This window comes from Rattus norvegicus, chromosome 8 (genome assembly GCF_036323735.1).
Source record: "Rattus norvegicus strain BN/NHsdMcwi chromosome 8, GRCr8, whole genome shotgun sequence".
Lineage (NCBI taxonomy): Eukaryota > Metazoa > Chordata > Mammalia > Rodentia > Muridae > Rattus > Rattus norvegicus.
Window position 1 is genome coordinate 119,572,083 of NC_086026.1, and position 26,044 is coordinate 119,598,126.

Below are 26,044 nucleotides of genomic sequence, written 5' to 3' on the forward strand. Positions count from 1 at the left end.
TTATGTGAAATATCCTGATTTTTAAATGTTGGCTCAAGATGTTGAAAATACTGGGAGAGCCAAACCAAACATGTCTGAGAGCCAAATTCCACCCACAGGCGGCATTTGCAGACCACGGGTACACACACACACACACACACACACACACACACACACACACACACACGTACACAGACACATACAAACAAAAATAGACACAGACACACAGTCTCTTGGATGCACTAAAAGACATATATGTGTAAAGACATACAGACATATACAAACATGATATAAATACATACTGGCACACAGACAGACAGACACAGGTATACATGCCAACAGAACCACAAGCAGACACAAATACAAGTAAATATACAAGTTCACACACACATGGAAATCCAAGCACAATGCACCCTTCTTTCTTAGTGATGTGGGTGATCTTCCTGGAGCACGTAGTATATAGCAGCATGGCCACTGAGCACAAGAACCACTGTGTGGACCACACCAACATTACCCTTTGATTCACAAATGCCATAGAGTCTGGGTCAAGTTGACTTGGATGGACCAGCACTTTACATGACTAGTAGAGGTATTCTGGCAAAGGGCCTCCTATGCCTGGCCATTACTGGAAGTGACTGGATCCACGGAAGTTGATGAAGGAGCCAAGAGCCCACCTTCTCCTGTCCCAGAATCCATCCTCCAGTCTGGCCTGCATGACTGTGATGTTGAACTAGGAGGAAGTTGTAGATGAATTTACCCATGAGTCCTTGAGGATCTGCCCAAGGCAGGAAGACAAAAGCCCAGCCCAGGAAGTCCAGGAAGCTAACCTGGGGTCGCACATGAGAGAGAGGTGGGGCCTCAGAGTGCACAGAGCCTGACTTTGAGAAGCTGTGGCTCAGAAAGGGTAACCGCTTGGCCAGGGTAACACAGCGTGTGTGTGTGTGTGTGTGTGTGTGTGTGTGTGTGTGTGTGTGTGTGTGTAAAACCAGCAGGAGCTTTCTCCTCTACCTCTCCCAGACCAGCCCTGCCTCAGTTTGCTGTGGTAGCCTCAGGCTAGAGTCATTCTGTGGTTGGTCAAGAAGGCATCAAAGACAAGGAAAGACCCAACCTGGAAGTTGTCTGGAAGCTTCACATCCCTAGTCCCAGAGCCAGTGACCTCTCAGGACCCGGGGGCAAGGCTGTGCCTCTTTAAGGGTACCCTGCAGGGCTGAGTTCTCTCACACCCCTGGGACACAGGGATATCCCTCTTGAACCTCAGTGCCTTCCTCCTGGTCTGCCCCTCTGTCACCTCCCTGGGGTGAGGACTGGAGAGTGTGGGCTATCACGGCCTGCCCACTGCAGCCTGCAGGCCAGGTGTCCTAGATGAGCAGGGCTTGCAGGCAGAAGGTGTGCAGCAATGGGATCTGAAGTCCCAGGATTCCATTCTGAGTTGGCAACAGTAGGCTTAGCCCCCACCAGAGGCCAGGACTGTGTGTCTTCCCTCAGAGGGGATGTTACTTCTGAGAGTCTTCAGAGAGACCCTTTAGGTGCTCACACTGCTGGTTCTGAGGAGAGGGGCCCAGAGAGGGTCCCCTTTTGGCATGCTCAGGGCACGTTAAGCGCTGAACCTGGCCACTTCACTGACCAGATCTAGAATCCAGCGGATCCTGTGAGGTGCCTGGATAGACGGGACGGAAGCGGTGGAAGGGGTATGCTCCTTGTCTACTCACTGGCCAGCCTGGGCCTGTTTGTGTGCTCCCTGTGGCTTGGCTGGGCCGTGGGGCCTTGCAGGGAAAAGTGACCACCTGGCTCCGGTGGTTGTTCAAGGCAAACAGGGCCCTGACCCTCTGCCAGGCCTTCTGAGGCTCCCACTTCTGCCAACACCTGGACAGCCCAGGCCAGGCTTGGAAGGGGGGTTACTCTGAGTGGAAGCCAGCTTAGGGCCAGAGGCCACAAGTCCAGGGTCAGGGAACTTCTCCTGGATGGCAGTCTTGGGCTGACGTGCCGGGGCCAGATGGATTTGTCTCAGACATTGAACCAGGGAAAAGTGATACCCAACCTATAGGGCATGACTGTTTCTGCCCCGCAAATGTCCCAAGGAGGAAGCTGGTCTTTGCGAAGAAGTGTCCAACTGAGTATAGGAGGCCTGGTCTGACATGGGTACATCGTGCAGGATGGACTCTTAGGGCACTTGACACCTTTAAAGGAAAAGGACAGGCCTATTTGGGGGATCCGAAGGGAAGATGGTAACTGATGGGGGGACAGAAGCTGGCCTGGGGGTGCTATTTGGATATTCTCAGGTCATGGCCTTCTGACAGAGCAGTCTGGGTTGGTTGGTGGAAAGAGTGAGTAGCCATGAAGGCCCAGCAATCCACGTCCTGTAACACTGACTGGACAGGTCAGTCCAGACCCCGTACAGAGGTAGCACATACTCCAGGACGAGGCATGGTGTTTTGTCCAGCCAAGGACTCCTTTCTCAGTCACTGACTCATCCAGGGTCTTTCCTGACAATAGTATGGTCTTGTCATGATTTTCTGACCTGCTCTCCTGTCTCCTCTGACCCTTGTGTGTCTCCTGGCCTCTGCATGGAAGCAGGGACTCTAAAGTGGTCCTCTAGAATGTTTGTGGGCTCCAACTCGGCCTGGCTCAGTAGCTTTGGGAAGACTTTGGTCATTTGTCCTGCTGGTCAACCAAGAATGCTGGACAGAGTTGGCTGAGGCGTGCTCAGTGTGTGTTCATAGCACCCAGTGCCTGAGTTAGATGGCTCAGGCCTGGGGTGGAGGAGAACTGGAGGAAAAGCAAGGTGGTTAGAACCGAGAACGGGAGGACTTGACGGAGGCACCAGACAGTACAAAAACTGGGAGGCACAGAGAGCCAAGCAGCCCGTGTATAGGCATGTAGCCTCAGTGTCAGGCTTTTTGAGGGCCCATAAATGGTTCAAGACAGGACTAGGAAGGCCCAGAGGATGAGGATGGGGGTAGGGAGTGTCAGATGGGGATACTGAGCAAATGTTTTGTGTATTCAGTAAACATGTCCAGCCTTGCAGGCCCACACCCCAGCTAACCCTTAGAGCCTAAACTCCTAGCTTCTAGAGCCAGGGCAGAGGCAACCCACCTCCCACTATCCTTGTAACCTCTGCTAGAGGAATTCCCCCTCCCATTTTGGCACTGTGGTTATGCATAGAGGCCACTTGTGTGGCCGTCAGATGGGAAAGGTTCACCTGGTGACAGGGCCTCAGAGTGAATCAAGGACCTGAGGTATCTGCTGTCAGCCTTGGCTGCAGTGACTTGGCTAGCAGGTCGAAGAGTTGTTCTAGGGATGCTCAACTCTAGGTGTATGCATGACAAGAGGGAAGGCTGGCTGCTCCCTCAGATTCCTGCAAACATGGCCCTCTCTGGGCAATGATTATTTTGTTTCGTAAGACATGGTCTCATGTACCCCAAGCTACCTCCCACCTTATCTATGTAGCCAAAGATGTGCTTGAATTTCTGATCCCCATAGCTCCATCTCCAGAGAGCTTAGATCAAAGATGCTAGCCTTGTTTATGAGGTGCTGGGAATAGAACCTAGAGTTTCCTGTGTCCTAGGCCAAGTACTCTACTCAGTTAGTTTGGAAGCCCTTTTCTGGGCCTTAAGAGCAGAGTCCCCCTCCTGTTGGACAGTGCTGAATCCCCAAATCCCAGACCCTTCCTACATAATGAGACCATGGGTCCTTCTCCCAACCATGTGCAGAGCCCTCCCCAAACTCTCTCATGCTTCCTAGACCTAGGCTTCTTCGAGTCCAACACAGGAAGCCACACAGAGCCCCCTTCTCCTTTTTTTTTTTTTTTCTTTTTTCCTTTTGTTATCTTCCTGGTCCAGTCCCGAATAGACAACCAGCCAAACACTGGCTTCTTGGTCCATCTGTCCATGTGCCCAGGCCAGCAGTCTAGCCCCCTAGTGCCCAGTCACATGACTGTTTCCCATTCTTCCTGCAACAATGGAGGCGGCCGCGCAGACCCGGAGGCCTCCTCATCCAGGCCTGAGCAGGAGCCGTTAAGGAATCCATCGTCCTTGGGAACCGCCATAGTGACTGGTAGGGTTTCAGTCTCAGTGGCTGGAGCCCCTGGCTTGGCATGGCCAGGCAGCTGGGAGTGGCCATTGGTAGTGGCAGGAGGCAGGCGGGGGCTGAGGGGGAGGCTGAGTCCTGCACGGGGGCCCACATTGGTCACACTCGTGTGAGACACCATTGGGCCATAGCTGTAGCTGCTACTCCCACTTCGTGCTTTGCGCTTGAAGTCCAACGCCAGTGTCCAGCGGCTCCATGACTTCCTAATCTCTGCCTGCACCTTGTAGAGATAGATGGGTGGCAGTCAGGTGTGCCCTTAACCCCTTGGCCAGGTTTCCCTGCCACCATCCCTGCATCGATGGTAGGAGACCTACTGAAAAAGCCCAAGGTGAATCTGAGCCCAGTCCCCAGAAAACAGAAAGGGGCACAGCCAAAATCAAAAAACTCAAATGCCCCAAAGACGGCTGAGCCCTCAGACTGAGTTCTAAAAATCTTCCTCTCTGGGACTGAGGAAGAGCCCACACGTCCCAGTCCATTCTGCGCCTGAGTCATCTTTGAATCCTTCTCTTTACCTCCACAACCTGGTCAGGAAGGTTCTTGAGGAGCAAAGAAAGAATGAGGGCAGGGGAGAGGATGGAGGGACAGGGCTAGAGGAACCCCTGCCGGCTCCTACCACCTCACCCCTGCCTTCTCTTATCACCTCACCCCTGCCCGCTCCTACCACCTCAGCCCTGCCCGCTCCTACCACCTTACCCCTGCCCACTCCTACCACCTCACCCCTGCCCGCTCCTACCATCTCACCCCTGCCCGCTCCTACCACCTCACCCCTGCCTGCTCCTACCACCTCACCCCTGCCCGCTCCTACCACCTCACCCCTGCCTGCTCCTACTACCTCCCTCACCCTTGCTTACCTCACCATTGCAGAAACAGTATATGATGGCAACAAAAAATCCCTGTGGAGAGAGGCACACGCATTCAGGACCACATCTCACTGCCGCCCTGTTCCCCAGGACCTCAAGCAGGCCACCCACCTGGAAGGAGTTGAAGAGCATCTCATAATGCATCTGGATCTGCCACAATGTCCCTGAGACCTCGGTGTACGGCAAGGCCATGAAGACGGTGTAGTGGACACCAAAGAGCGGCACGAGCACCAACGTGGACCTGAGCAGCTTCCTGGCCACCAGGGCATGCAGGTCAGGCCTTGCTCCTTGCCCCGCCCTCCCCTCCCCAACACAGCACTTCATCCTTCCACCCCACCCCAGGCCCAAGCTCCAGAGGTGATGGAAGAGCTAGGGGCTCTGGCTACTGTGGCTTGGCAACCACGTTCAGCCAAGGATGGCTCCTGCCAGGAGGCAAAGTGTTACTTGGGCGTCTTGGAAGGTGCCCTCCAGTAGATAACAAGTGTGGTCGCTCTGTCCTTGGGCCCCACACTCATTCTCCTGTGACCTAACCCTTGGGTTTCTCCTGAGCAGGTATCTTATGGAGACACCTGTCCCTTTGATTCCCTCAGTACAGCTGTCTGAGGGCAGCTGGGTGTGGAGCGCACTAGCAGGCCTTCCCTGGCTTAATACCAGGTAGCAGAGCATGACCCAGCACTGCTGTGCACGCAGGGTTGGAGTGGGCCAAAGCCAGAGGCTCCTCTCACAAGCTCAACCATGGGACCTTGTCTTCCACCGCCAATCCCAAGAGCCGGAACTCACCGGTACTGCTGCCTGGTGTCACACCGGCCCGCATTGGTCTCCCGAAGCTTAGTGGCAAGCACCCGGATGATGTTGATAAAAAGGATGAAGTTGAGCTGTGGGAGGGAGGCTGTATTGGAGACTATATCCCAGTAGCATGGCACAAGAATTCTGGGGCCCACGGCCACGTCACAGGCCCTACTTTGTCACTGCACCTCTAGGTGGCTCCTAGGGCCCTCAGGTTCCCTGGACTGCAGAAGGAATTGCGTGGTCTTCAGGTCTTTGGGTTTCTGGTCCATGGGCTCCAGGGAAGCCATCATAGATGTTCTTATTAAGGGCTAGTCACTGAGGCTCCTAACCACACCACCCCCAACCCCTGCTCACCACAACAGATGCCAGGATGGGCACCTGGATGATCCACTTCTTGTGCCCGGAGCTCAGATCCCAGCACCTAAGGGAAGGTGAGGCATTAGCCACTGGCCACTTCCTCCTTAGCCAGCCCGCCTGGGCCCCAGAGTTGTCCTGCTCTGACATGAGCCATTAAGGACACAGGATGAGGGCTGCATGTGTTTAAGCCTGAGGCACTCATGGGCCACTTTGGAAGTCACCTCCTGTGACTCTGAGGAAGTTCCTGGCTAAAGGTTGATCAAGAATTCCTGAGGCTGGAGCTGCGGGTGCATGGACACTCCCCCTGTGACCCACAGAAGAGGGAACCAGAGCATTTCCAGCTGTATCAAGGTCCCTGCTTCCCCACTCCCACCCCACACATATACATTGCTGCTTGACCTACCCAGTGTTGGCCAAGGTTGCTCTGACACCGACCCACACAGCCACGAAGACAGCCGGTAGACCTGTGTGCAGAGGGAACACTGTAAGGGGTGTGCACTCTGCCCCAAACCCCATGACTTTCTACAGTTCACTGCCCTCACCCTAGGCACATGGCTATTTAATGACAACCTAACAGCCCCAGGTGCCAGCCCTCAGGACTCAGTGCAGCTCTCTGCCTCAATTAGGTTCCTTGCTTCCTGTGAGCACGTGTGCACACCTGCTGGGCATGTGCAAAAAAATAACATGGTATCGACAGCCTATCCCAGTTCAATCTGCTCTGAGGCTTAGAGCAGCCACGGGGAGAGAGAGCCAGTGACTAGGTTTTTTTTTTTTTTGTTTGTTTGTTTGTTTGTTTGTTTTCCTGTTCTGAAACTCCCTCTCCAAGCCTGAATTGAAAGGTCCTAGCTTTCATGGATGAGGGTAGATAAAGTAAAGTTTATCTTCCAGGGTGAAGGGAGCCTTGGCTCCCCTCCCCCAAGCTTTACTCCCAGCCTGGTGGATCCTTGGAGGGAAAAGGTGTCACCTGGGTTTGTGGTAAGGGTGTGACATTCCCAGATCATAAGGTTCTGTGTACTCCCTAATCCGAATGTTTCCAGCCCACCCAGATGCCTTCCAGCCCAGCAGCTTGTGTTAGTTCCTGGAATCAGGCCCAGATCTGCCCAGATCTGGGGCTTGCTATGGTGAGGTCAGGGGTAGGGTATGTGCCAAGGGCCAAGCAGGCTGTGGAGATGAGGACTTTCTGGATGCTGAGCCTAGGAGCCACTGGCCTATCCTACCACAGGGCCCAGCCAAGCTCTGGAGCTCCCAGCATTGATGAGTAATCAATCATCAGTAACTAGATCCAAGGGCCCAAGGGGGGATGGCAGGACCGCGGCAGGACCGCAGCATCCTGGGAAACCGCTGCAGAGAGGCTAAAGCTAAACGCTGGGCCTCTGGCTCGGATGCACCTCCTGGAAACAGATGTGAGGGAGCCCCTCCCTCAGGGCTCGAGGTGGAAGGAGGCTCCAGACCACACCCCCAAACCCAGGCTAACTGGTGACTGAAGATCTCACTCTGGTCCCAAGTTTAACCTCATCTCATTTCCAGGAATCATCACCCTAAGAGAACTGAAACACCAGGTCAAGTCAACAGCACTGGCGAACTCCGCCATAGTCAAGCTGAGTCCCTTAAACCTGGTACGGGGTCAGAGTCACAGCAGGATGGGCAGGCCCCCAGCTACAGAACAAGCATCTTACTCTCAGTCAGCTTTCAGCCCACCCACCACACTGGTCTCCGTACCCCAGCCAAAGATGGTGAAGCCCCACAGGTACTTCTTCTCTGAGAAAAAGGCCATGAAGATGAGGCTGTGCAAGTACAGCCCCTCCACCAGAATCCAGTAGTAGTTGGTAGCCAGGAAGTAGAGGAAGAAGGTCACCGCCACGCGGCAGCCAGCCTGAGAGACCAACCAACCAGTTAGTTCCAAAAGGTAGAACCTGGATCTTACAGGCAAGGTCTGGTCTGCAGGGGAAAGGAAGTTCACTCTAGGCTGCTGGGTCGGGACCTGGTGTGGGGGTGCGGTGTTAGCGGCAGGTGACAAGGTGAAGGGAGGAGAGGATGGGGCGCTCCAGTGTGGAGGGAAGGGTGCCAGTGGGAGTCATTAACAGTAAGGAGGGGGTGAGGGTGGGGTAGAGAGGTGGGGTGTGTGTGATCTGAGCCGCGTGAGGGTCCCTGTGAGGTGGGTTTGCTGGCCTGAAGCTGGAGGAGGTAGCAAGAGACAGGCAGGGGGAGGGACGCGCTGCAGGTGCGAGGGGCATGGTGGGTAGTAGAGGGGCACTCACGTAGCCTACGGCGGCAGCGGCCGGCGGAGGTGGCACCTGCGCGATGATGTGCAACTCTTCCTCTGTGAGGCGCTCGGCCTCATCCAGCGTGAAGCCAGAGTAGAGCACAGCGTCCTTCACGAAGATGCTCGCGGCGCGCAGCATAAACGACAGGAACATGTGCATGTGGATGTAGTTGCGCGTGCAGTGCAGCCGCCTGCGGGCGTGTGACATCACCGTGGGTGAGGGCACGGGGGACGCAGCGGTGGGCAGGAAGCTGGGCTGTGAGCCGTAATAGGGGACATCACGCAGCGGGGAACGGATGCAGTGAAGGGGGAAAAAGGAGGCTCGCACCCCTGGACCCCTCCGGCCCCACCCGAGACCACGCCCCACCCCCTCCTCGGCTTTGCCCTGCCCTCACCCCACCTCTTTCCCCGCCCACCTAAAATAGGCCAGGATGAGCACAGCCACCGTGAGGGAGGCGAGAGACATGGAGTATCCCACGGTGTAGATCATGCCTAGGCGGTCAAATACCTCCTGCGCAGGTGAGAAAGAGAAAACTGGGACTCAGGGTGAGCACCGAGGGCGAAGTGGAGAACAAATTAAAGTTGCTGGAGAAGTAAGGCTAGGAGGGTAGGTGTGCTCTTAAGGGTCAAGCTTGGAAGGGAGTAGGTGCGCACCCGTTCCCGCGTCTCATTGGTCATGAACTTGAGGCACTCGCTGTAGTTGGCCCACGTCCGGTTGTGCCCTGGAACCACCTCCCAGCTGCCATTGCGGTCACAGCGTCTGTAGGCATGGCCTGTTGGGGCCATGGGACAGTCAGAACAGGCAGAAGGCGGTCTGGAGCCACTGAGGCTCTGAACTCCATTTCATGCTGTCCGTTGGTTCCCTACCCATTTGGCTAGCCTCACCTTTGTGATTGAAGTCATAAATGTAATCGGGACAAGGTACTGCCACCACTTCACCTGGTGCCCCTAATGGCCAGCAAACGATGTTGTCCCACTCGGGCAGACAGGGACGCCCTGTGCCCAGAGAAAACATAGGGGAGAGGATGAGGAAGGAGAGAGTCAGATCCATAGTTAAGGCCCAGGGACGTGAACACACTTGTGATTTGATTTCCACAGGGGCAGTGTGCCCTGTGACTGAAAACTTCAGGTTTGGGGAATTCTAGAAAGAATATATTGAGCTCTTATTCCCCCCTTTCTCCCTAAACCCACGGGCTTCAGAGAATTTATGCAGGCCCTGTGGCGGAAGGGACTAATATGAGTCCCATTTCCAGGTATCTGGTCTGAAAGGGGTCAAGAGCAGTGGATGTCGTGCTGAGGATACACAACGTCCCTCAAGGGCTCAGCTGGGCCTGCTCTTGGTCCCACCTTCTAGGAGTCTCTGAAGAAGAGACATTGTTTCACTCTGTAGCCAGCGGAGGCTGGCCTCAAACTCACAGGGATCCACCTGCTCCTGCCCCCAGTTTGAAGAAGAGCGTTTTTCTCAGAGTCTCCCTCACCCGAAGGCTCTCATAGGGCCTTTCCCTGGGGACCACAGAAGGAAGTCTGGTTCTTCCAGCCAGCTGAACTTCTAAAGTACCGCTAACCTCACACAAGTGTCCCGATCTCAGAGTTTCCATTTCCTCTTGAGAAGTTGACGGCTATCAGCCTAGACTTCTTCTATCCATGGGCCCTGGAGACTCATGGGTCTGGGAGACCCATGACCCACCACTCAGTAGGTATACCGTCCTCTAAATCCAAGCGCTAATGTTGAGTTTCAAATGACAGCGATACGTCTCACTTTGGAGTCCTGACAGCCATGCTAAGTGACCTCAGAGGGTCCCCAGCCTCTGGATCATCCACATTCCACCCCAGCTCACAGCCCCCTCTACCCCCACTGCAGGGCTTTGACCACAGGACTCTCTAACCTCCCTGGAAGGCAGCCTTGAGGCTGGACCCGCCCAGCTCGGTGAAAGGCTCTCTGTCCTGGGCGCCATATTCCCAGCCCCACCCGGCAAGGCCCACAATTCCCTCTGGTCCCCGGGGAGCCACAGGGTGACCACAGGCTCCCAGATGTGGCCCATCTGGAATCTGCTGCCCACCCTGCTGGCTCTAACTGGCCTTGTGGCCACAGCTTGGGCTCTGTGTTTGTCTCTCCTCACCTCCCCGAGGCAACCCTGTTTCTCTCTCTCTCCTCTCCTTGTCCCCTTGTCTGTCTCCACCCCTCTGAGGCTGCCCTCCTCTCTTGCTGTGTCTTTGTGTACTTCCTTGGACATACCAGACTTTGGGTTGAGCACCTTGTTCCTTCTCTGTGTCTCTGCATCTCTCCCTGACTATCTCTCAGGACTCTGTCCTCTTTCTTTACCTCAGTGGGTCATGGGTTTCCTGTAGTTCTGGATCCTTTTCTGGGGGTAGGGGTACTGGTGAGTCTATTCTGCACATCTTGTGTGCTGAGGCCACCCAACTCACCTGACCCCTGACCCCCACTCTCCTGATACTTCTTGGGCTGTCTCTGGGAAGGGAGCTGTGGTCTCTGACTTTCCATAGGAACTCACATTGGTGGAGACAGGTAGATCTGAGCCAGGCCCAGTGGCTGCCTAAGGAGGGGTAGAGGGCACGGTGGACAGACATACCTCTGCGCCTGCTGCCGGTGGGCACGTCCTTGTTCTCTTTAGACTCAGGGTAGAACTTTCCCGATGCCTTCTCTTTCCTGGGCTTCCCTGACGTAGATGCTGGTGTCCAGCCCTTGTCTGACTCCATTATGTTGGCTGGAGAGAAATCGGGTGGTTCTAGCCATCAGTTGTGCTATAGCCACAGCCCTGGCTACTGCCCAGCCCCTTCCCCAGCTCCCCCTTTTTACAATGAGTTGATCATACCAAGGATGCTGATGCTGAGGCTGCTGGGAGATCAGAAAGGACAAGCAAGTGACTCAGAAACGGTCATGTGTTTGCCAGGTGGAGAAACAACCAGGAAAGAGAGCTGCTGGTCAGCGGAGGATCAAAGGGGGTGAATGACACATGAGATGGGATCAGCTAGAAAGGGGCAGGGCTGGCAGGCCAGGAGGCAGAGCCACGAAGGAGGGAACAGTCCACCAGAGGGCGCATGGCAACAATTGGGAGAGGTGGATGGAGGGGTTAAAGGTGAAAACCAATCCAGCTTGGCCATCGTGCTGTGTGGTGCTGTGCAGGTGAGGAGGCTGGTGACACAGCATGGAGTAAAGAGTGCTTTGTGTTAGGAGTGGACACACGAGCCCACTTTCTCCACCCTCTGCCCTAGGACCCGGGTCAGGGGCTTGCAGCTTCTACGAGAGCCCTTGAAGACATCCCTCTGAGCTGGGGCCTGAACTTTCTTCCTTGAAAGACATTGGAGGCTTCTGTCCTTAGCCCAGAAAGCCCTTCTTACTATCTGACTTGTGCGACTTCAGCTGTAGGCTAAGCCGGGGTACCTTGGGTACCCTCATACGTTGGGGTCTGTGGGAAGCTAAGTCCAGGTAACCTGGACTGGGGTGACAAAGACTGACAGGATTGTCCTGCCTCTACCCTCAGGGAGGAGTTCCATGATGGATGAGAAGGAGCCAAACCATGGGCCCCACAACTGGGAAGAGGGCCCCATTTAGGATCACAGGAAGTATTTATCTGTCACTACCCCTGGTGTGACTGGGAGCCACAGGTGGGGCCAGGATAGGTGGAGAAGAGGGAGTCTTTACCAATGTGAACAGTCTACCATTTACTATAGAGAATCAGTCACCATTTGCTTGTGACCTGGGTATGCACTACTGCAGGCCCCCAGTAACCAGAGACCCAGCTCCAGGGAGGAAGCTGCTCTGAGGGGACAGTGAGCCAGGGTCTGGCATCCTCTGCTGATGAGCTCAGTCAGACCTCAGAAGCTTGGATGAAGGCCAATGTCGTGCATACCTGTTTCCAGGAAACAGACTCAAGGAAGGGGGCAGAGAGGAGATCCCTGAAATAGGGGATCAGGAATGTGAGATTGGATGGGAGATGCCTTCCTTCCCCATGGCAAACGTCCTTTAGAGATGATGTGGAGGGGACCCTCCCTTTGTAGATCAATCTGTACAGGCTATAGGCTGAGTCACGCGCCCATCCCTGTTCCCTGTCCCACCAACCCCATCTAGTTCTAGGGACTCTAGTTCTATGCCATAGCCCTGTGTTTCAGAGACTTTCTCCTGCTTTCTAGGCACGACTCGGGTATCTTTTCTTTAAGGAAATTGGCCCAGCCCACCCTATTAGGGAACGGCACCCTCATCAAAGTTCCTCGTTTGCTTCACCCCATCTAAACACACTGGCACCCTGTGCTTTCTCCTGCCTGCCTTCTCCATCTGCAAAGGGGGACCATATATCTTTTAGCAAACTTCCCAAAGGGGGGTCTCTCTCTCTCTCTCTCTCTCTCTCTCTCTCTCTCTCTCTCTCACACACACACACACACACACACACACACACACACACGTGGCCATGTCTGGGTCTGAAGGCTCCAGTGGGCAGACAGCACTTTCCTGAGTCCAGGAAGGTAAGGGTCACGTGAGCCTGCTGACTCTGCCCTTGCTGATCCATCTCTTTGAGGCCTTGACTCTGCCCGCCCTAGGTTAACGCCACCCGGCTCCTTCACCGGGCTTCCTAGACTCCCACCCTTTTCACAGGCTGACCTCAGGCCCACCTCATTTCCCCACCCCCACCTGCTGTGTGCAGAACTTCCTTGAGCAGCTTGTCACATTGCGCCTGGGCACGGTGCAGCAGGAAAATCTGTTCCTCTTTGGTAAAGACATCGTCCGCATCCACCTGCCAAGCCAAAGGTCAGACTGTAGGCAGCACTTCCAGGTGAGGCAGCTGGTCCCAAACTCATGCAACCTCCCCAGGGATTTCCCTCTTTCCAAAAGTGATTCCTTTAGAAAGACCGTGGGAAGACTGCCCGGTCAGGAGCATCTGCTTTTTTTTTTTTTTAAGATTTATTTATTTAATGTATATGAGTACACTGTAGCTGTTTCAGACACACTAGAAGAGGGCATCAGATCCCATTACAGATGGTTGTGAGCCACCATGTGGTTGCTGGGATTTGAACTCAGGACCTCTGGAAGAGCAAGCACTGTGCTTAACCTCTGAGCCATCTCTCCAGCCCAGGAGCATCTGCCTTACGGAGCTTCCCTTTTAAAGTTCTGAAGCCATGGTAACTCAATGGCTAGGACCCGCCCCTTGCAGGGAGGAGAAAAGAATGGGCGCTGTCTTGTCTGTCTGTCCGTCCACCAGTAACCCAGCATCCACTGACACTGTGTCTAGTCCACCCCCCTGGGACACAAGGGAATGATGGCATGTCCCAGGATGGAACAGGGGGTCCTTGCTGCCCATTGGGGACCCAGGGCTGGATCAGGAGTGCTGAACTCTGAGGAGACAAATCCATCCTGGACTCCTTCAAGTCTCAAGGCCTCCGGGGACCATGACAGTCACCATTTTCCATGCTGACCCAACATTCAGTCAGTGCTTTTCCCAGTGAAGGGTCAGAGTCTCACCCTTCCTACTGATAGCCTCAAAGAGGGAGAACAGAGGAACCAGTGGGCTGGGCTGCACCCCCACATGCAGTCCTAGGAGCCCTTCATCCCACTGGAAGTTCCTCTGTACTAGCAGATCCTGTGGAGGACATGTGTAACTGGGCACAGGCCTTTGTTCCTGCTGACCTCTCTGTACACCCACGGGGACGCAGCAACATCACTTTAACTCCGGAAAAGAGAACAGTGCAAGGGTCAGGGAGAGAGTCTCTTGCCGAGATGATGGCTGCTGGAGAAGATTAGTCTCTTCTGACTTGGAAGCTGGGGCCAGCATCTTGCCTGGGAGCAGTTCTATCCCCACACTGAGTATAACCCGGGAGTCCGGAGTGTGACACTCTGGGACAGCCCAGGGGCAGTCAGAGTCATGTACCTGAGACCTCATGACCCCTGAGACTCCCTTAATGAGCCTATCTCTTCCTTAAACTCCAAAGAACACAGCCTGATCTCCCTGGGCAGGCGGCTCCGCAAGCCCACGCCTGGCCGTGTAGGCGGGTCCCTTTAGTAAGGGTGGAGCTACGAGACGCAGAGAACTTGGAGGCCTGGAAGGAAGGAGGCGGGTCAGCGTAGGGGCGGGCCGGCGGGAGGGGGCGGGCGGCCCGGGTCAGGGAGCCCGGCTGCAGGGAGAAGTTAATTGACCGCGTCTCTTGGCGGCAGCTGCTCGGGCTTTCAGGCCAAGGAGTCTCCAATTGGCTGCGCAGAGTTTTGCTGGTTTTACTTAGCAGAGGCGCGCTAGCGTCTTTGCGCGTGCGTGTGACTGCCTGAGCACACGCTGTCTGGCCAGCGTGTGAACTTCTGTGTGCCCCGTTTCTGTTAAGTCCTAACGAAGGAACTGCCTAACACATAAACTTGGGCCCCGGAGCCTGATGTGTTTGTGAAAATGCATGTGTATATGTTTGTGGGCAGAGGACTCTGTGAGGGCTTCTGGGAGTGTCTGTGTCTGCTGTTTCCGGAGCCTGGATCTGAAATGGACCCTCAGGATTCAGCAGGCCTTAATTAATGCCTAGGGGTCCCAGGAAGGCTGAAGTGGAGCGAGCTCCAGAGCTCTAACCTACCCGAGTTCCGACCACACCTATGACAGAGCTGGCTGGGGCAGGGTGATAAGGATCAGAGAGATTGTAAGATCCAGAGACGGCCCCCCCGCTCACCCCGCCCCCCCGAAAGCCACCCTGAAGCTCTTCTAATGCCTCTGACACTGGAGATCCAGCTACTCGAGGGTCGTACACACCTCACTCCGATTACAGCGTCTATGCCCATTCATTCAGTCCTTGTGGTTAATATCTCCATCAATTATTGCTCCCTCCCAATCAGCACCAACCTAACCATCACTGCTCCCAAGGTTACCGTCACCGTTGCTGACAGGACCATTCCCACAGTGAACACTGCTGTTACCATCAATATAGTCACCATTACCACCATCATCGCTGCCATGATTGGGCCAACACCATTACCACCACCATTAGTGAGAGCACCATTGCAGCATCCCCAGAACGGCTACTACCACCATCTGTCTACTTCGTCACCACAAGGCAGCGCCATCACTGATATTACCATTTGCTCCAAAACCACCATCCATACCACTGTCCTGTCATTTCCCCACCATATCCATTCTTCCATGGTCCCATCTTTCTGCCCAACGCCACCCTTCCCTAGATATGTAATTCACCACAGTTTTGTCCCAGTTTATGGAGTGGGCTTAAGTGACTGACTGAAGCCCTCATCTCTGAAAACTTTCTGATACATTCACCAGGCTAGCTGCTGATGTGACCAGGGAGTTTAACCTGGTGGCCTTGATTAGAGGCAAGCAGTCATGGATTGAAAACTTCCCAGTGAACACCCAGACACTGACTAACATGCCCACTCAGAGGTCTCGGATGGGGCGACTGCTTAACCTTCCACCTGTCTCCTTTTCCGGAGCCTCGGAGCCTCGTCTCCGGGACAAGGAAGGCCATACACATCTAGACTCCTCCTTCATAAGTCTCCATTCATCTCCAAGAACAGTGGCCTTGCCTCTGACCTCCCTAGGCGTTAAGATCCACTTCCTTGTCACCCCACTCATGACAGAGCCGCCATGCAGGACTGAGGTGGCTCAGAGTGAGGGAACACTTCTCCAAAGGGAAGAGGCAGCCATCTACCCAGGACTTCTTCCCTGCCGACCTCAGAACACAACTCCTCATCTGGAATGCTCAGACACCCTCACTCTCTCCCAGTCGCACGTCAGGGATTCTCCACTCACACCGGTGCCAAATCCCACCTGCACCATTGACTAGAGACTCTGGCAATGTGGCTTCAGCTCAGTGCTTTAGACATCCTGTAAAACTGGAGTGACAATGGGGCCACTGTGGATTTAAATGAACTACTGCATCAAAACCTGGGGCAGGGCAGGCAGAGAGAAGCTGGCTGCTGTTATAGGAACTGTGAGCAACAGGTCTACCTCGCCACTCTCATCCCACCCCCAGCCTTGTCTCCCGGGTCCACAGCAAGGGGCTGATGGGCTGTGGGACCCTCGAGAGAACTGAGGACCAGGAATGGGAGCAGTGCTGGGGGGTGTGCTTGGAACCACCATTCAAAGTTACCAGTCCTCTATCCTAGCCTTAGAGGGATGAGGGGAAAAACTGCTGACAACTCTGACCAGATGGATATCATCACTGTCTGCTGCTCCCTCCCCATCCCCAACCGGGTCACCTCCTTCCTCTGTAAGAGAGCTGTCTTCTCTGCGAAGCTCCAGAGTATGAAGCACTCAGGCCGTCATCTTCCTAGGTCCAGAATCTGTACACCTGGGGTCTCAGGGGCAAGACTGAGGGACCAGGGATCGGGTCACAGCCAGATGTCACTTGGTCATATTCACCAATGAGAGTGTGACACCTGCCCTGGCACCAGCTGTCCTGAATACTGTCTTCCACTTCATGGATTAGGCTGGCAAGAGTCTCTCTTATTCACCTATCCGAGCCCTCCCTCCACCCGTGCAGCATAGAGTCTTCTGGTACAGACACAAGCACATCTAGAGTGTGTGAACTTACAGGGGCTGACACAACTTTAGCTCTGCGCTTGGAGGGTAGCCTGCAACACCGAGGCCCGTTTGTGAGGCTCCAGATAATCTACAGACAGACGGAGGCTGAAATCGCCACTTACAAACCGATGTCTCTGAGCCAGTCGTGGAGGGTGTGCGGTCAAACAGATCGCTGCTCAGTTCAGAAGCTCAGGTGGGGATTCAGCTCATGGCCTGAGGACTTCTAGCCTCTGCATGCTGAGATCACAGACGGACACACATGCCTGGTTAAGCGTCTCTAATTCAGTTTAGCTCCTAGGAGACCCCCAATCCCAGGAATGGTGACAGATGATGGTAAAGACAGTGAGGTCCACACCATCACCCAAGTGATGGCCACTCCTCTTAACTTTCTCTCCTCTCTGCCAGATTCCACACGTTCACATCTGTGATCTCAGACACGTCAAGATTCTACCCCTTCAGATGAAACTGGAGAAAACGGAGGGCTTCCTTAGTCAGGTCTGCCACACATGTGCGCCTCTGTGCAAGGGGCTTCTATTGCATAATATTTTCTTAGCAGGATCCCCTCTTGGGTCACATCAGCCACCCCCTTGCCAGGGTCAGCCTGGTCCCTTAAGCGACAGTGTGCTGTGCTTCCTTGTTTGCCACTGGAGAAGGCAGACATATTTGATGTTCACCTCTGGATGCTCCTGTCCCTCCCTCTACTCTGCTGACACTTGTTACCCTCACTTCCTAACGACATGCCCGGTTTACAAAAGGGAGCCCGAGACCTAGAGAAGAGCTGGAAGGAGAGTGCCAGGCGAGGAGCGAAGGTGCACTTGACACCAAAGCGAGGGTCTTGGAGCAGAGGAAACATTCAGCAACACGGGCACTGAAGTGCCAGCCATAACATCATGTCCCCAGCACCCTTTGCAACCGTTGCTGCATCAAGGAAGCATTCACAAAGGGAGTTGATGCAGTGGTAACATGACCGTAGAGGCAATAGCGCTGATGTTGGAATGAGGCAGACTCCTCTAGCTGGCCCTCAGCGGGCCTCTAGAGGACAATTGGGCCTTGGTGTTAAGCAAAGATGTGAATGCCTCCAGCAAAGTAAAAGAGAAATATTCGGCTTTTGGGAGATCCTCTGGTGACCTTCTGGCCTTCCTGTGTCCTTTCTCCAGGTTCTACTATGGGGACCCACGCTGGCACCTCTCGCTGATCCATGCCAGCTGGCTGGGGACTGTTCTCTTGTCCCTTGCTGCCCTCTGTCCATCTGGCTGGCCACAGCAGGCTAGGACGGGCTCCTCATCCTGCCCCGCCACCACTGACAAGTGCTGACTTTTCCTCCCCCTTGCCAGGCCTTCCTGAACAGGCTGCCTGTGTTTGGGGCTGGGAGGGGTGGGGGGAAGGCACTGTGACGCCTCTCATCCCAGTGGGCCAGCGTGGCCGGCCGCCTTTGGGGCAGGCGATGGGATGGAGCCTGGGATGGCAGAGTTGGCTGCTAAGACAGGGTGGATCTTCACAGGCAGCGTCTACCTGAGCTACCCAGAAAGATGGGATGGCTAACCTAACACAAGCCTGACAGCAGAATGTCAACTCATGGCACTCAGCATGGGCACAAAGCTGCCCTGGAGCTGGGGTCCTCGGGAGCTTGGGAGGTCTCCGACAAGACGTCTCCCAACCTGAGCAAACCCTGCCCTCTCCTAGTCTCCTTAAGGACAGTTTCAAGGTTTTGCAAGAACGCCACCATACCTTTTATTTTTCCTGGGGCTCTCTGAAATAGCTGCCTTCCTGATGTGGTAGCCGGACCAGGGAGTGTCCCCAGAAGGCCCACAACAGGAATCTGGGGGAGGCTGCTTGACGCCTCATTAAAACATTCCGAAGAAAACCCAAGTTCCCAGGAGGGGCCGTATCCCCCCACCCCCACCCCACTGCTCTGCGTTCAGGCAGTTCTCAGAGTCGAGGGGTGGTTGGGGAAGAGGATGTGTTTAAGGGCAGGTGATATAAAAAGCTTCTACAGATCAATACATACAAGATAAATAATCCACAGAAAGATGGGTAATGGCTCTGAGCGAGCTCTCTGAGCACAGGGATGAGAAACAAGTATCACGCCCGAAAATCAGGGGTAAATTAAAATGACCGGAAACACCTTTTTTTTTTCTTCACCTATCAAAATGCTAAGATGAAACAAAAGGGTCCTCATCACAGCCTGTGAGACAGCCCAGCAGGGAAGGGCCCTGTGGTCAGTCCTGGTGAGTATAAACCAGCACAGCTTTTAGAGGGCAATTTGGCTATGCCTACTAAAATAAAAAGTGTGCATGTTCTCAGACCTAGCAGAGACAAATTCTAGAAATATCCTACCAGGAAACAGTCACATGGTAAACCAAGAGGGCATTTCAAGGAGCTTCTCTGCCACCATCTGGAACTTCTCTCGCATGCACACACTTCTGTGGGTACACACATGCACGCATGCACACACACACACACAGAGCGAGAGAGAGAGAGAGAGAGAGAGGGGGGGGGGGAGGGAGAGAGAGAGAGAGAGAGAGACCTATTGAGAAAGGATCTGAATGTGCAGTGTTCAACGATGTTTAATGAAGTTCATACTTTGGAATACTCTACAGGATTTAAAAGACCTCAGAGAGATAGCTCTCTGTTTAAAAGCACTAGCTGTTCTTCCAGAGGACCCAGGTTCAATTCCCTGCACTCTTATGGTGCCTCATAAAACTGACCACAATTCCAGTTCCAGGGGATCTGACGCCCTCTTCTGGCTTCCTCAGATACTACATGCACACAGTGCACAGACACGTAGGCAGAACAGAAAACAAGGAATAGAATAACTTTAAAAAAAAAAAAAAGGATTTGGAGGCGGGATAGATGGCTCTGTGATTAAGAGCACACACTGTTCTTGTAAGAGGACCCAAGTTCTGTTCCCAGCATCCACTTCAGTTGGCTTAAAACAGCCTGTAACCCAAGCTTCAAGGGACCTGACATGCTCTTCTGGCCTCTTCAAGCATTGCACGCACGCACAAAACCTACACAAAACCTACAAGAACGTGCAAACACTTTAAAAAAAAAACATAATATATTCCAACAGTTCAGGTAAAACGATGCATGCATGTGTCACACAGCCCTATGGAAAGGGTCTCAGAGAACTTATTCAAAAACAAAGAACAAGACCAGACACCAAATTCTCTTTGCTATGTACACAAAGAGGTGCCGTCGGAAGCACAGCGAAAAAGACAGAGGACTCTCCCCAAACTGTCAAAATGTCTTTCTTGACAAAGGGGACGGGTATTTGAAAGCACCCAAAGATGATTTCTGGTTAACCTGTATCATTTGATCTCTCAAGCTGAGAGGATGACTCAGTGGGAATGGATGGTCCTTGCTGAGAGCCAGATAACCTGGTGACTCTGTCTCAAGTAAGGAGGAAGGTGAGGACAGCATGGGGTCTATCCTCAGACCTTCAGAGTGCCCCCCCCACACCACACACCTAGACTTTACACAAGCACACATACACATAAAGCAATTATAAAAAATGTGCTCGTGTGTATTAGTCACGAAATAAACAGTTAAAACGGTAAAGCAACAGAGGTTTCCTTTGTAAAGAGGAAAACTCAAAGCGGCCCGGAGGAACCTCTTGGCCAGAGTTTGCTCTCACCTCACCTAGAAGAGTCCCCTGTGGAAATCTGAAGTCCTGGGTTCAAATGATCCAGATCTCACCTCTGCCAGTCTTACACCGTGAGCCTCAAGGTCATTTCCCCATAGAGTGGCCAGGGGAATGGGCGGACTGATAAAACACATACGGCGGGTTCTAGCTCAAGACCCTATGGAAAGTCACTGCTTCATACACGTTCTTTTTAACTTTTAAAATCAAACCTCTTGGGGCCGGCCAGATGGCTTCTCAGGTAAACTACTCGCCATCTGAACTCAGTACCTGAAACCAGCATGGTAGAAGGAAAGAACTCACTCCTGCTTACACACGTAGGCACGCGCACACGCGCACACACACACACACACACACACACACACACACACACACACACACACACAAATAACAAATGTTAAAAAAAAAAAAAAGAACCATGCAGGAAATGTTGCCTGCGCAGCCAGCCTAGGAGACTACGCTTTCTCTGGAGAGCCCACACCCAGACCCGTCTCCCTGTTGTGCATCAGCTTCTGTGGCTATAGCTTCTCTAAGGCATCCTTAGGGCAAGGAATCTCATAGGAGAAGACCAGCCTTTTGCCTGCTCATAAGCCAAGGGCTTATCCCCTCCTTTAGACTTCACTCCTGTGCTCCTCTCCAGGCTTCTAAATGAGGAGGGCAGATGGACCAGGTGAGTCCAGCTGTGGCCAGTGTTCCCACTGTAGGATGCTCTTTGGTCCCCCAACCAAAGTCCTGCCGCCTGTAAGTTTGATGAAGCTGAGGTGGATGATCCTCGTCCATACCTGTACACATCTGGGTAGGGAAGGAGCCTCTGGGCTTAGGAAAGAGAAGGAGCAGGTTGCCAGCTGTTGGCTGACTCCGGCGGAGCCCAGGGATCCCACAGGTTGGTGGGTGAGTGAGTTGGCCGAATCCCTGGTCCTTGGACCTGAAGCAGGAGCAGGTCCAGTGTAAGGGCATGGTCCCTGGAGAGCCACACTAGCATCTGTCTTTCTGCCTTCAGCTTAGGGTCCTTCTAAACCAGGAAGTTCTCTGCATATACGTCAACTTCCCTACAGAGAACTATAGGGCCCTAGGAGCTCCATTCTACCACACTTAAGGTGCAGGGCTTGGCACTTGGTTAACATAAGAGACAATGGCCATAGTGATTGTGGATTTGGAGGAGATAAAAACAAAATAGGGAAAAAAAAATACCTTTCTCGGAGGATTGTGGGTAAGACTTAACTAGCTGATCTGCGTGAAGTGCTTAGAACAACGGACAGACGAACGGAAAACACAGAGGCATTTGTTGAATACAGATGAGCAAACAATAGACCCGTGTGCACACCCGCAGGGTGCACACAGGGTGCACACACACGCGCATGTACAGCTGTGCTTCCCTCAGAGTCATATGCGGATCCACAGCTCCAAGCACACGTGAACTTGGGTACGCACAATCCTACCGACCGACTCAGATGTCCACAGAGTCTTACACGGATGAACATTCTGGCACACACACCCATCGGCCGGTCTAGCAATGCACATATATGTGTGCACTCGGGGAAGTCACTGAGAGAAGTTCAGCAAACAGCTCTCTTCCCCATGTCCTGTTGGGATTATCTCCTGAACAGTGAGCTCAGGACCTCCGAACTTGCTTCCCTGTGGACAAGTTCCCTTCTGAGGCAGTCTCTGGCTCTGGCTTTCCTTTGCTGGACTAGAATTGGGGTATGGGCACAGGAAGAGGACATCAAACAGCAAAGGTGTCAGGTAAATGTTTCTCTCATGCTCTCTGTTCACTGATGGGCAACTGAGGTGTGGAGAAAGACAGTCAGTCCAAGGTCACACAAGCCATGGGCTGAGCTGGAGGGTTCTCAGAGCTCCTGTGTCCTCTGAAGGAAGCTACTGGCTCTGTCTCTCTAGACCTTGGTCAGGGTTGGGGTACAGGGACAACAGGACCTTAAAGTCAGGCATAAAAGCTGATTCAGGAGTAGGTTGGACACTTGGGATAGAACCACTAAGGGGATGAGAGGACAGAAAGTCTCCCCTCTCTGAGAAATAGCTCCCAGACCCTAGCCCAAGATGAGGTCACGGTCCAGCTCTCTGTCTGTCTGCTGTTCTGAGTCTCTCTCCTTGCTGCAGTCCAGAACTCTCATCCTAACCCCTTTCTTTGTCTGTCTAGCCCTCTCTACTTTCTTGGTATCCACTCTCAGACCACGCACAGCACCCCCCCGCCCCACCAAAAGACCAGCATGTCCTACAGTAATACCTTCTGCAAAGTGTACTATGAGATCAGTCTCTTTCAGGGGACCTCCGTACCACACCCACCTCCCTGGGCAAACTGACTTCCACTTTGGGTAAAGCTGTCCCATTCGTGCATACATCTGTGCATCTGTAGGATCTTGGGAATTGGAGAGGGCTCTAAATCCCACCCTCAAATCCTAAGAAGTCTAAGTGATTTCTGACTTCTTGCACACAGCTTTAAGCACCGGGTGCAAACAAAACTTGCGAAAACGGAGCCCTCCCTTCCCCCGCAGCGCAGTCTGTGAGACTCCACACGGAGAGCCCGCTGAATCGCACTGTTACCACTGAAAAAGATACATACGACCAGAGCCATATGCTCACAGAAGCATGGTGTAGGGAAACTCCAACCACAGGTTTCCAGACCTAGGACCCCCAAGCCAAGTCTTCAGAAGTGGGGAAACATCAGGCATCTGGAACCTACGGTAAGACACCCCAAAGACAGCAGACACCAGGGTTCCTGGTTCATGGGGGGAGGCAGAGGTCCCATCCCAAAGTTCAAACTATTAGGAGAACCCCAGAATGTGAGCCTCCACTTGTCCCAGGAACCCCAAAGCAACCCCAGGATTCCTGCGGAGTGTGCACCGAGAGAGACTTACCAGCGCATATGCGGAGCTGAGCACTGGGCAGCAGAGTAGGAGCGCCAGGCTGGGTGCGATCCGGGCGGCCCCCATCGCCACCGCCTAGGGCCGCGTCCCTCGGGGCAGCCGCCGCCGGCCCTGGTGATGGTTGGAGGGTGCAGAGCTGCGTCAGGCCGGGCCGCCCCGCCCACGTCCTGGCCTAGGGGACCCCGGCGTCCGGGCGGCCCGAGGCCCCGGAGCCCGACGCGGGGCCCATTCGCCGAGGGCGAGCGAGAGAACGAACCGGCGCAATGGAGAGAGGGAGGGCGGAGGGAGGGAGGCAGCCTGAGGCCGGGCGGGCGGCGGGCGGGCGCCGAGCGCTGCTGAGCGGCCTGTCTGCCTCGGAGCGGAGAAATCACATCCATATGGCTGGGCCCCCCGCCCCCGGCCCGCCCCCCGCTCCCCTCCCGCGCCGCCTTTTCTTTCTTTCTTTCTCTCTCTCTGTCTTTTTCCCCCCTCTTTGGGGGAACTGGGAGCCGTGGCTTCGCTCCACGCCCAGTGGGGGAGGGGCGGGGGAGGGGTCGGGGTCGCGGTCTGCGGGGGGCGACCAGGCTGTTATTTTTAGCTCCGCGGCAGTGGGCAACAGGGGAGTCGGGGCGGGGCAGGGGGCGCGTTTCGAGTTGCGCGGGGCGTGCAACTAGGGGATGCCATCCTGACTTTTGCAACGACACTGAGCCCTTTGGCGTTCCTGCCGCCAGCTCCGGGCTCTCCTGCGGCATCGTGGCCCAGCTCTCCCGCTCAGTCTGGACCCCCATGCCCTTGGTGGCCGCCACCCTCTGCACCCCCTTTCCCATCCTCCGAACCCGCGCCGCGTGCGCCCGCCCGAGAGGCACAGGCGCTTCTGCTGCCCCGACGCTGAGGCTGCACGTCTGCTTGTCAGTCGGTCCTTAGCTACCGTCCACCCCCCTACCCTCCCCGCTCTCCCCGGCCTTGGCCTCTGCTATTCCAGCGGCCCCAAGCTCGGTTTCGGTCACTCCCTCGCTCCCCCCTCCCCTCCTCTACGAAAACATTTGCAAGTTTCCAAAAAAGCCACCGAACTGAGCGGCAGCGGGGCTGGCGACTCCACAGGGCTCCGAGGAGGCGCCGCAGACTGACACGGAGACGGAGCAGCCGGGCCCGCCCTGGCCGGGCCCCGAGTCCCTCCTGCCCCATTCCGGCCTCCTGCGCCCCGCGCGCCCGACCCCCCTAACCCCCCAAGCCCCGACTTACTCCGAGCTCGCCGCCGCGGCCCCCGCCTTGCCATGAATGTCGGGCCCCCCCCGACAGCCTCCCCAAGCCAGCGCCCCGTTCGCAGTCCCGGGGAGACTTCATGGAGCTCTCGGGATCCCCCTGGCCTGCCTGGCCTCCAGAGCCCCCCGCCCGGACGCTGTTCCGAGCCGCCGCCCGCCTCGCGCGTCCCTCGCCTCGGCGTCTGCCGCTCCCCTCCCCCCGCGGCCCGGAGCCTCTTCCCTCCCTCCCCCTGCGCCCTCCCCGGGCCTCCTCCGCCCCTGCCCCCGCCACTGCCTCCCAGGCTGGTGTGTGGAGGACAGAGCCCAGCCCGCTGCCCCCCACCCCGGGACATCTCTCCAGAGACCCTCCCCCGGGTCTTTGGGCAGCAGGATGAGTGTTGCGGGGACGCAGTCTAGTGAGCTCTGACATCGGAACTTGAGAACCGTGGCTGGGACGCTGTCCCGCTTTTGCTTTATTCTTTCCTTTGGAAAAGCACAGACCACCCACCACCCCCGATCTTCCGGCCCCGGCTGATGAGCGGGCGGCTACACCAGAGGAGTCACTGGGGAGGCCGCCTAGTATTTCCCGCGCCTCGAACCGCGGCGCTGTCCGTGCACCCGTGGGGTTCCTGTTCTGGCTATGAGGGGACCCTGGGGAAGCTGCTCCGCCTCCAGCTAGAGCCAGGCTACGCAGCCAACGCCTTCGAGCCCTGCCCCGCCCTAGACTGGTCCTTCATCCTCTGTCCCATACCTAGTCCCTGGGTCTAGCGACATGAGACTCGCGTGGTGCTCCTCCTGCCTAGGTCTGGACCTTCCTTGGACTCCCTGTTTAGAGGGGTTTCTTTTTCATTCCGGGTATTTTAAGATATCTCGACCTATTCAGATGCTTGTCAGGCAACTCCAGTTCTTCGATCTAGCCCCAATTCGGGCGACACCCACTCTTTTTTTTTTGGTTCTTTTTTTTTTTTTTTTTTCGGAGCTGGGGACCGAACCCAGGGCCTTGCGCTTTCTAGGTAAGCGCTCTACCACTGAGCTAAATCCCCAACCCCGAGACACCCACTCTTGTACCTCATCTCCCTCCATCGCGTTATCCCCTAAATGCTGGTGGCTGTCCTGAGACCCTTGACTTGGGGAAAGTGAGAGAGATGGGGATGGAGTTTATGTACTCCAAGCTGGGCACCAGAGTTCTAAACTTTGGACTTCCAAGCCTACCATCTCCTTGGGTACCATGTGGGGAGCATCCGGCAGCAGAGAAAGTCGGGAGTGCTTGGAACAGAGGGCTAAGAGAAGGCCTGTTGAAGGAAGCCATTTTAAGCCATGGTGACCTGAAAATACTGACAGGTTAAATGGCACCCTTGTTTGCTAACTTACCAATTGTGTGTCCTGCTCACTAGGACTCTCTGGGTATCCTGGTCTCAGTCTTCTCATCTGCAAAATTGGGGAGAT

General features: G+C 54.8%; 1 protein-coding gene across 4 annotated transcripts; it reads right to left on the minus strand.

The window, feature by feature from the left end:
- Positions 1-212: 212 nt before the first annotated feature.
- On the minus strand, positions 213-25,323 carry Pth1r (parathyroid hormone 1 receptor). Of its 4 annotated transcripts, none has more exons than XM_006243999.4 (15): positions 24,600-24,739; positions 23,370-23,489; positions 12,983-13,085; positions 10,926-11,060; positions 9,220-9,330; positions 8,989-9,107; positions 8,751-8,845; positions 8,330-8,525; positions 7,791-7,944; positions 6,475-6,535; positions 6,069-6,135; positions 5,706-5,800; positions 5,037-5,178; positions 4,917-4,958; positions 213-4,285 (listed from the first exon to the last, which is right to left on the minus strand). In XM_006243999.4, exons 2-15 carry the CDS (start codon positions 23,442-23,444, stop codon positions 3,905-3,907), a joined length of 1,776 nt encoding a protein of 591 aa, XP_006244061.1. In that variant the 5' UTR covers positions 23,445-23,489; positions 24,600-24,739; the 3' UTR covers positions 213-3,904. The 4 variants fall into 4 exon arrangements, with proteins under 4 accessions (XP_006244061.1, XP_006244064.1, XP_038937952.2 ...); XM_006244002.4 differs by lacking the exon at positions 24,600-24,739 and adding an exon at positions 23,075-23,190 and having other exon boundaries at positions 23,370-24,302; XM_039082024.2 differs by lacking the exon at positions 23,370-23,489 and having other exon boundaries at positions 24,600-25,323.
- Positions 25,324-26,044: the final 721 nt, after the last annotated feature.

Coding starts and splice junctions, on each gene's coding strand:
- Pth1r (XM_039082024.2), bottom strand. CDS start 25,028: ATGTCAGAGCTCACTAGACTGCGTCCCCGCAACACTCATCCTGCTGCC. Junction 7,945..8,329: donor CCGCTGCCGCCGTAGGCTAC/GTGAGTGCCCCT, acceptor TTGGTCTCTCAG/GCTGGCTGCCGCGTGGCGGT. Junction 5,179..5,705: donor GACACCAGGCAGCAGTACCG/GTGAGTTCCGGC, acceptor CCTGGTGGCCAG/GAAGCTGCTCAGGTCCACGT.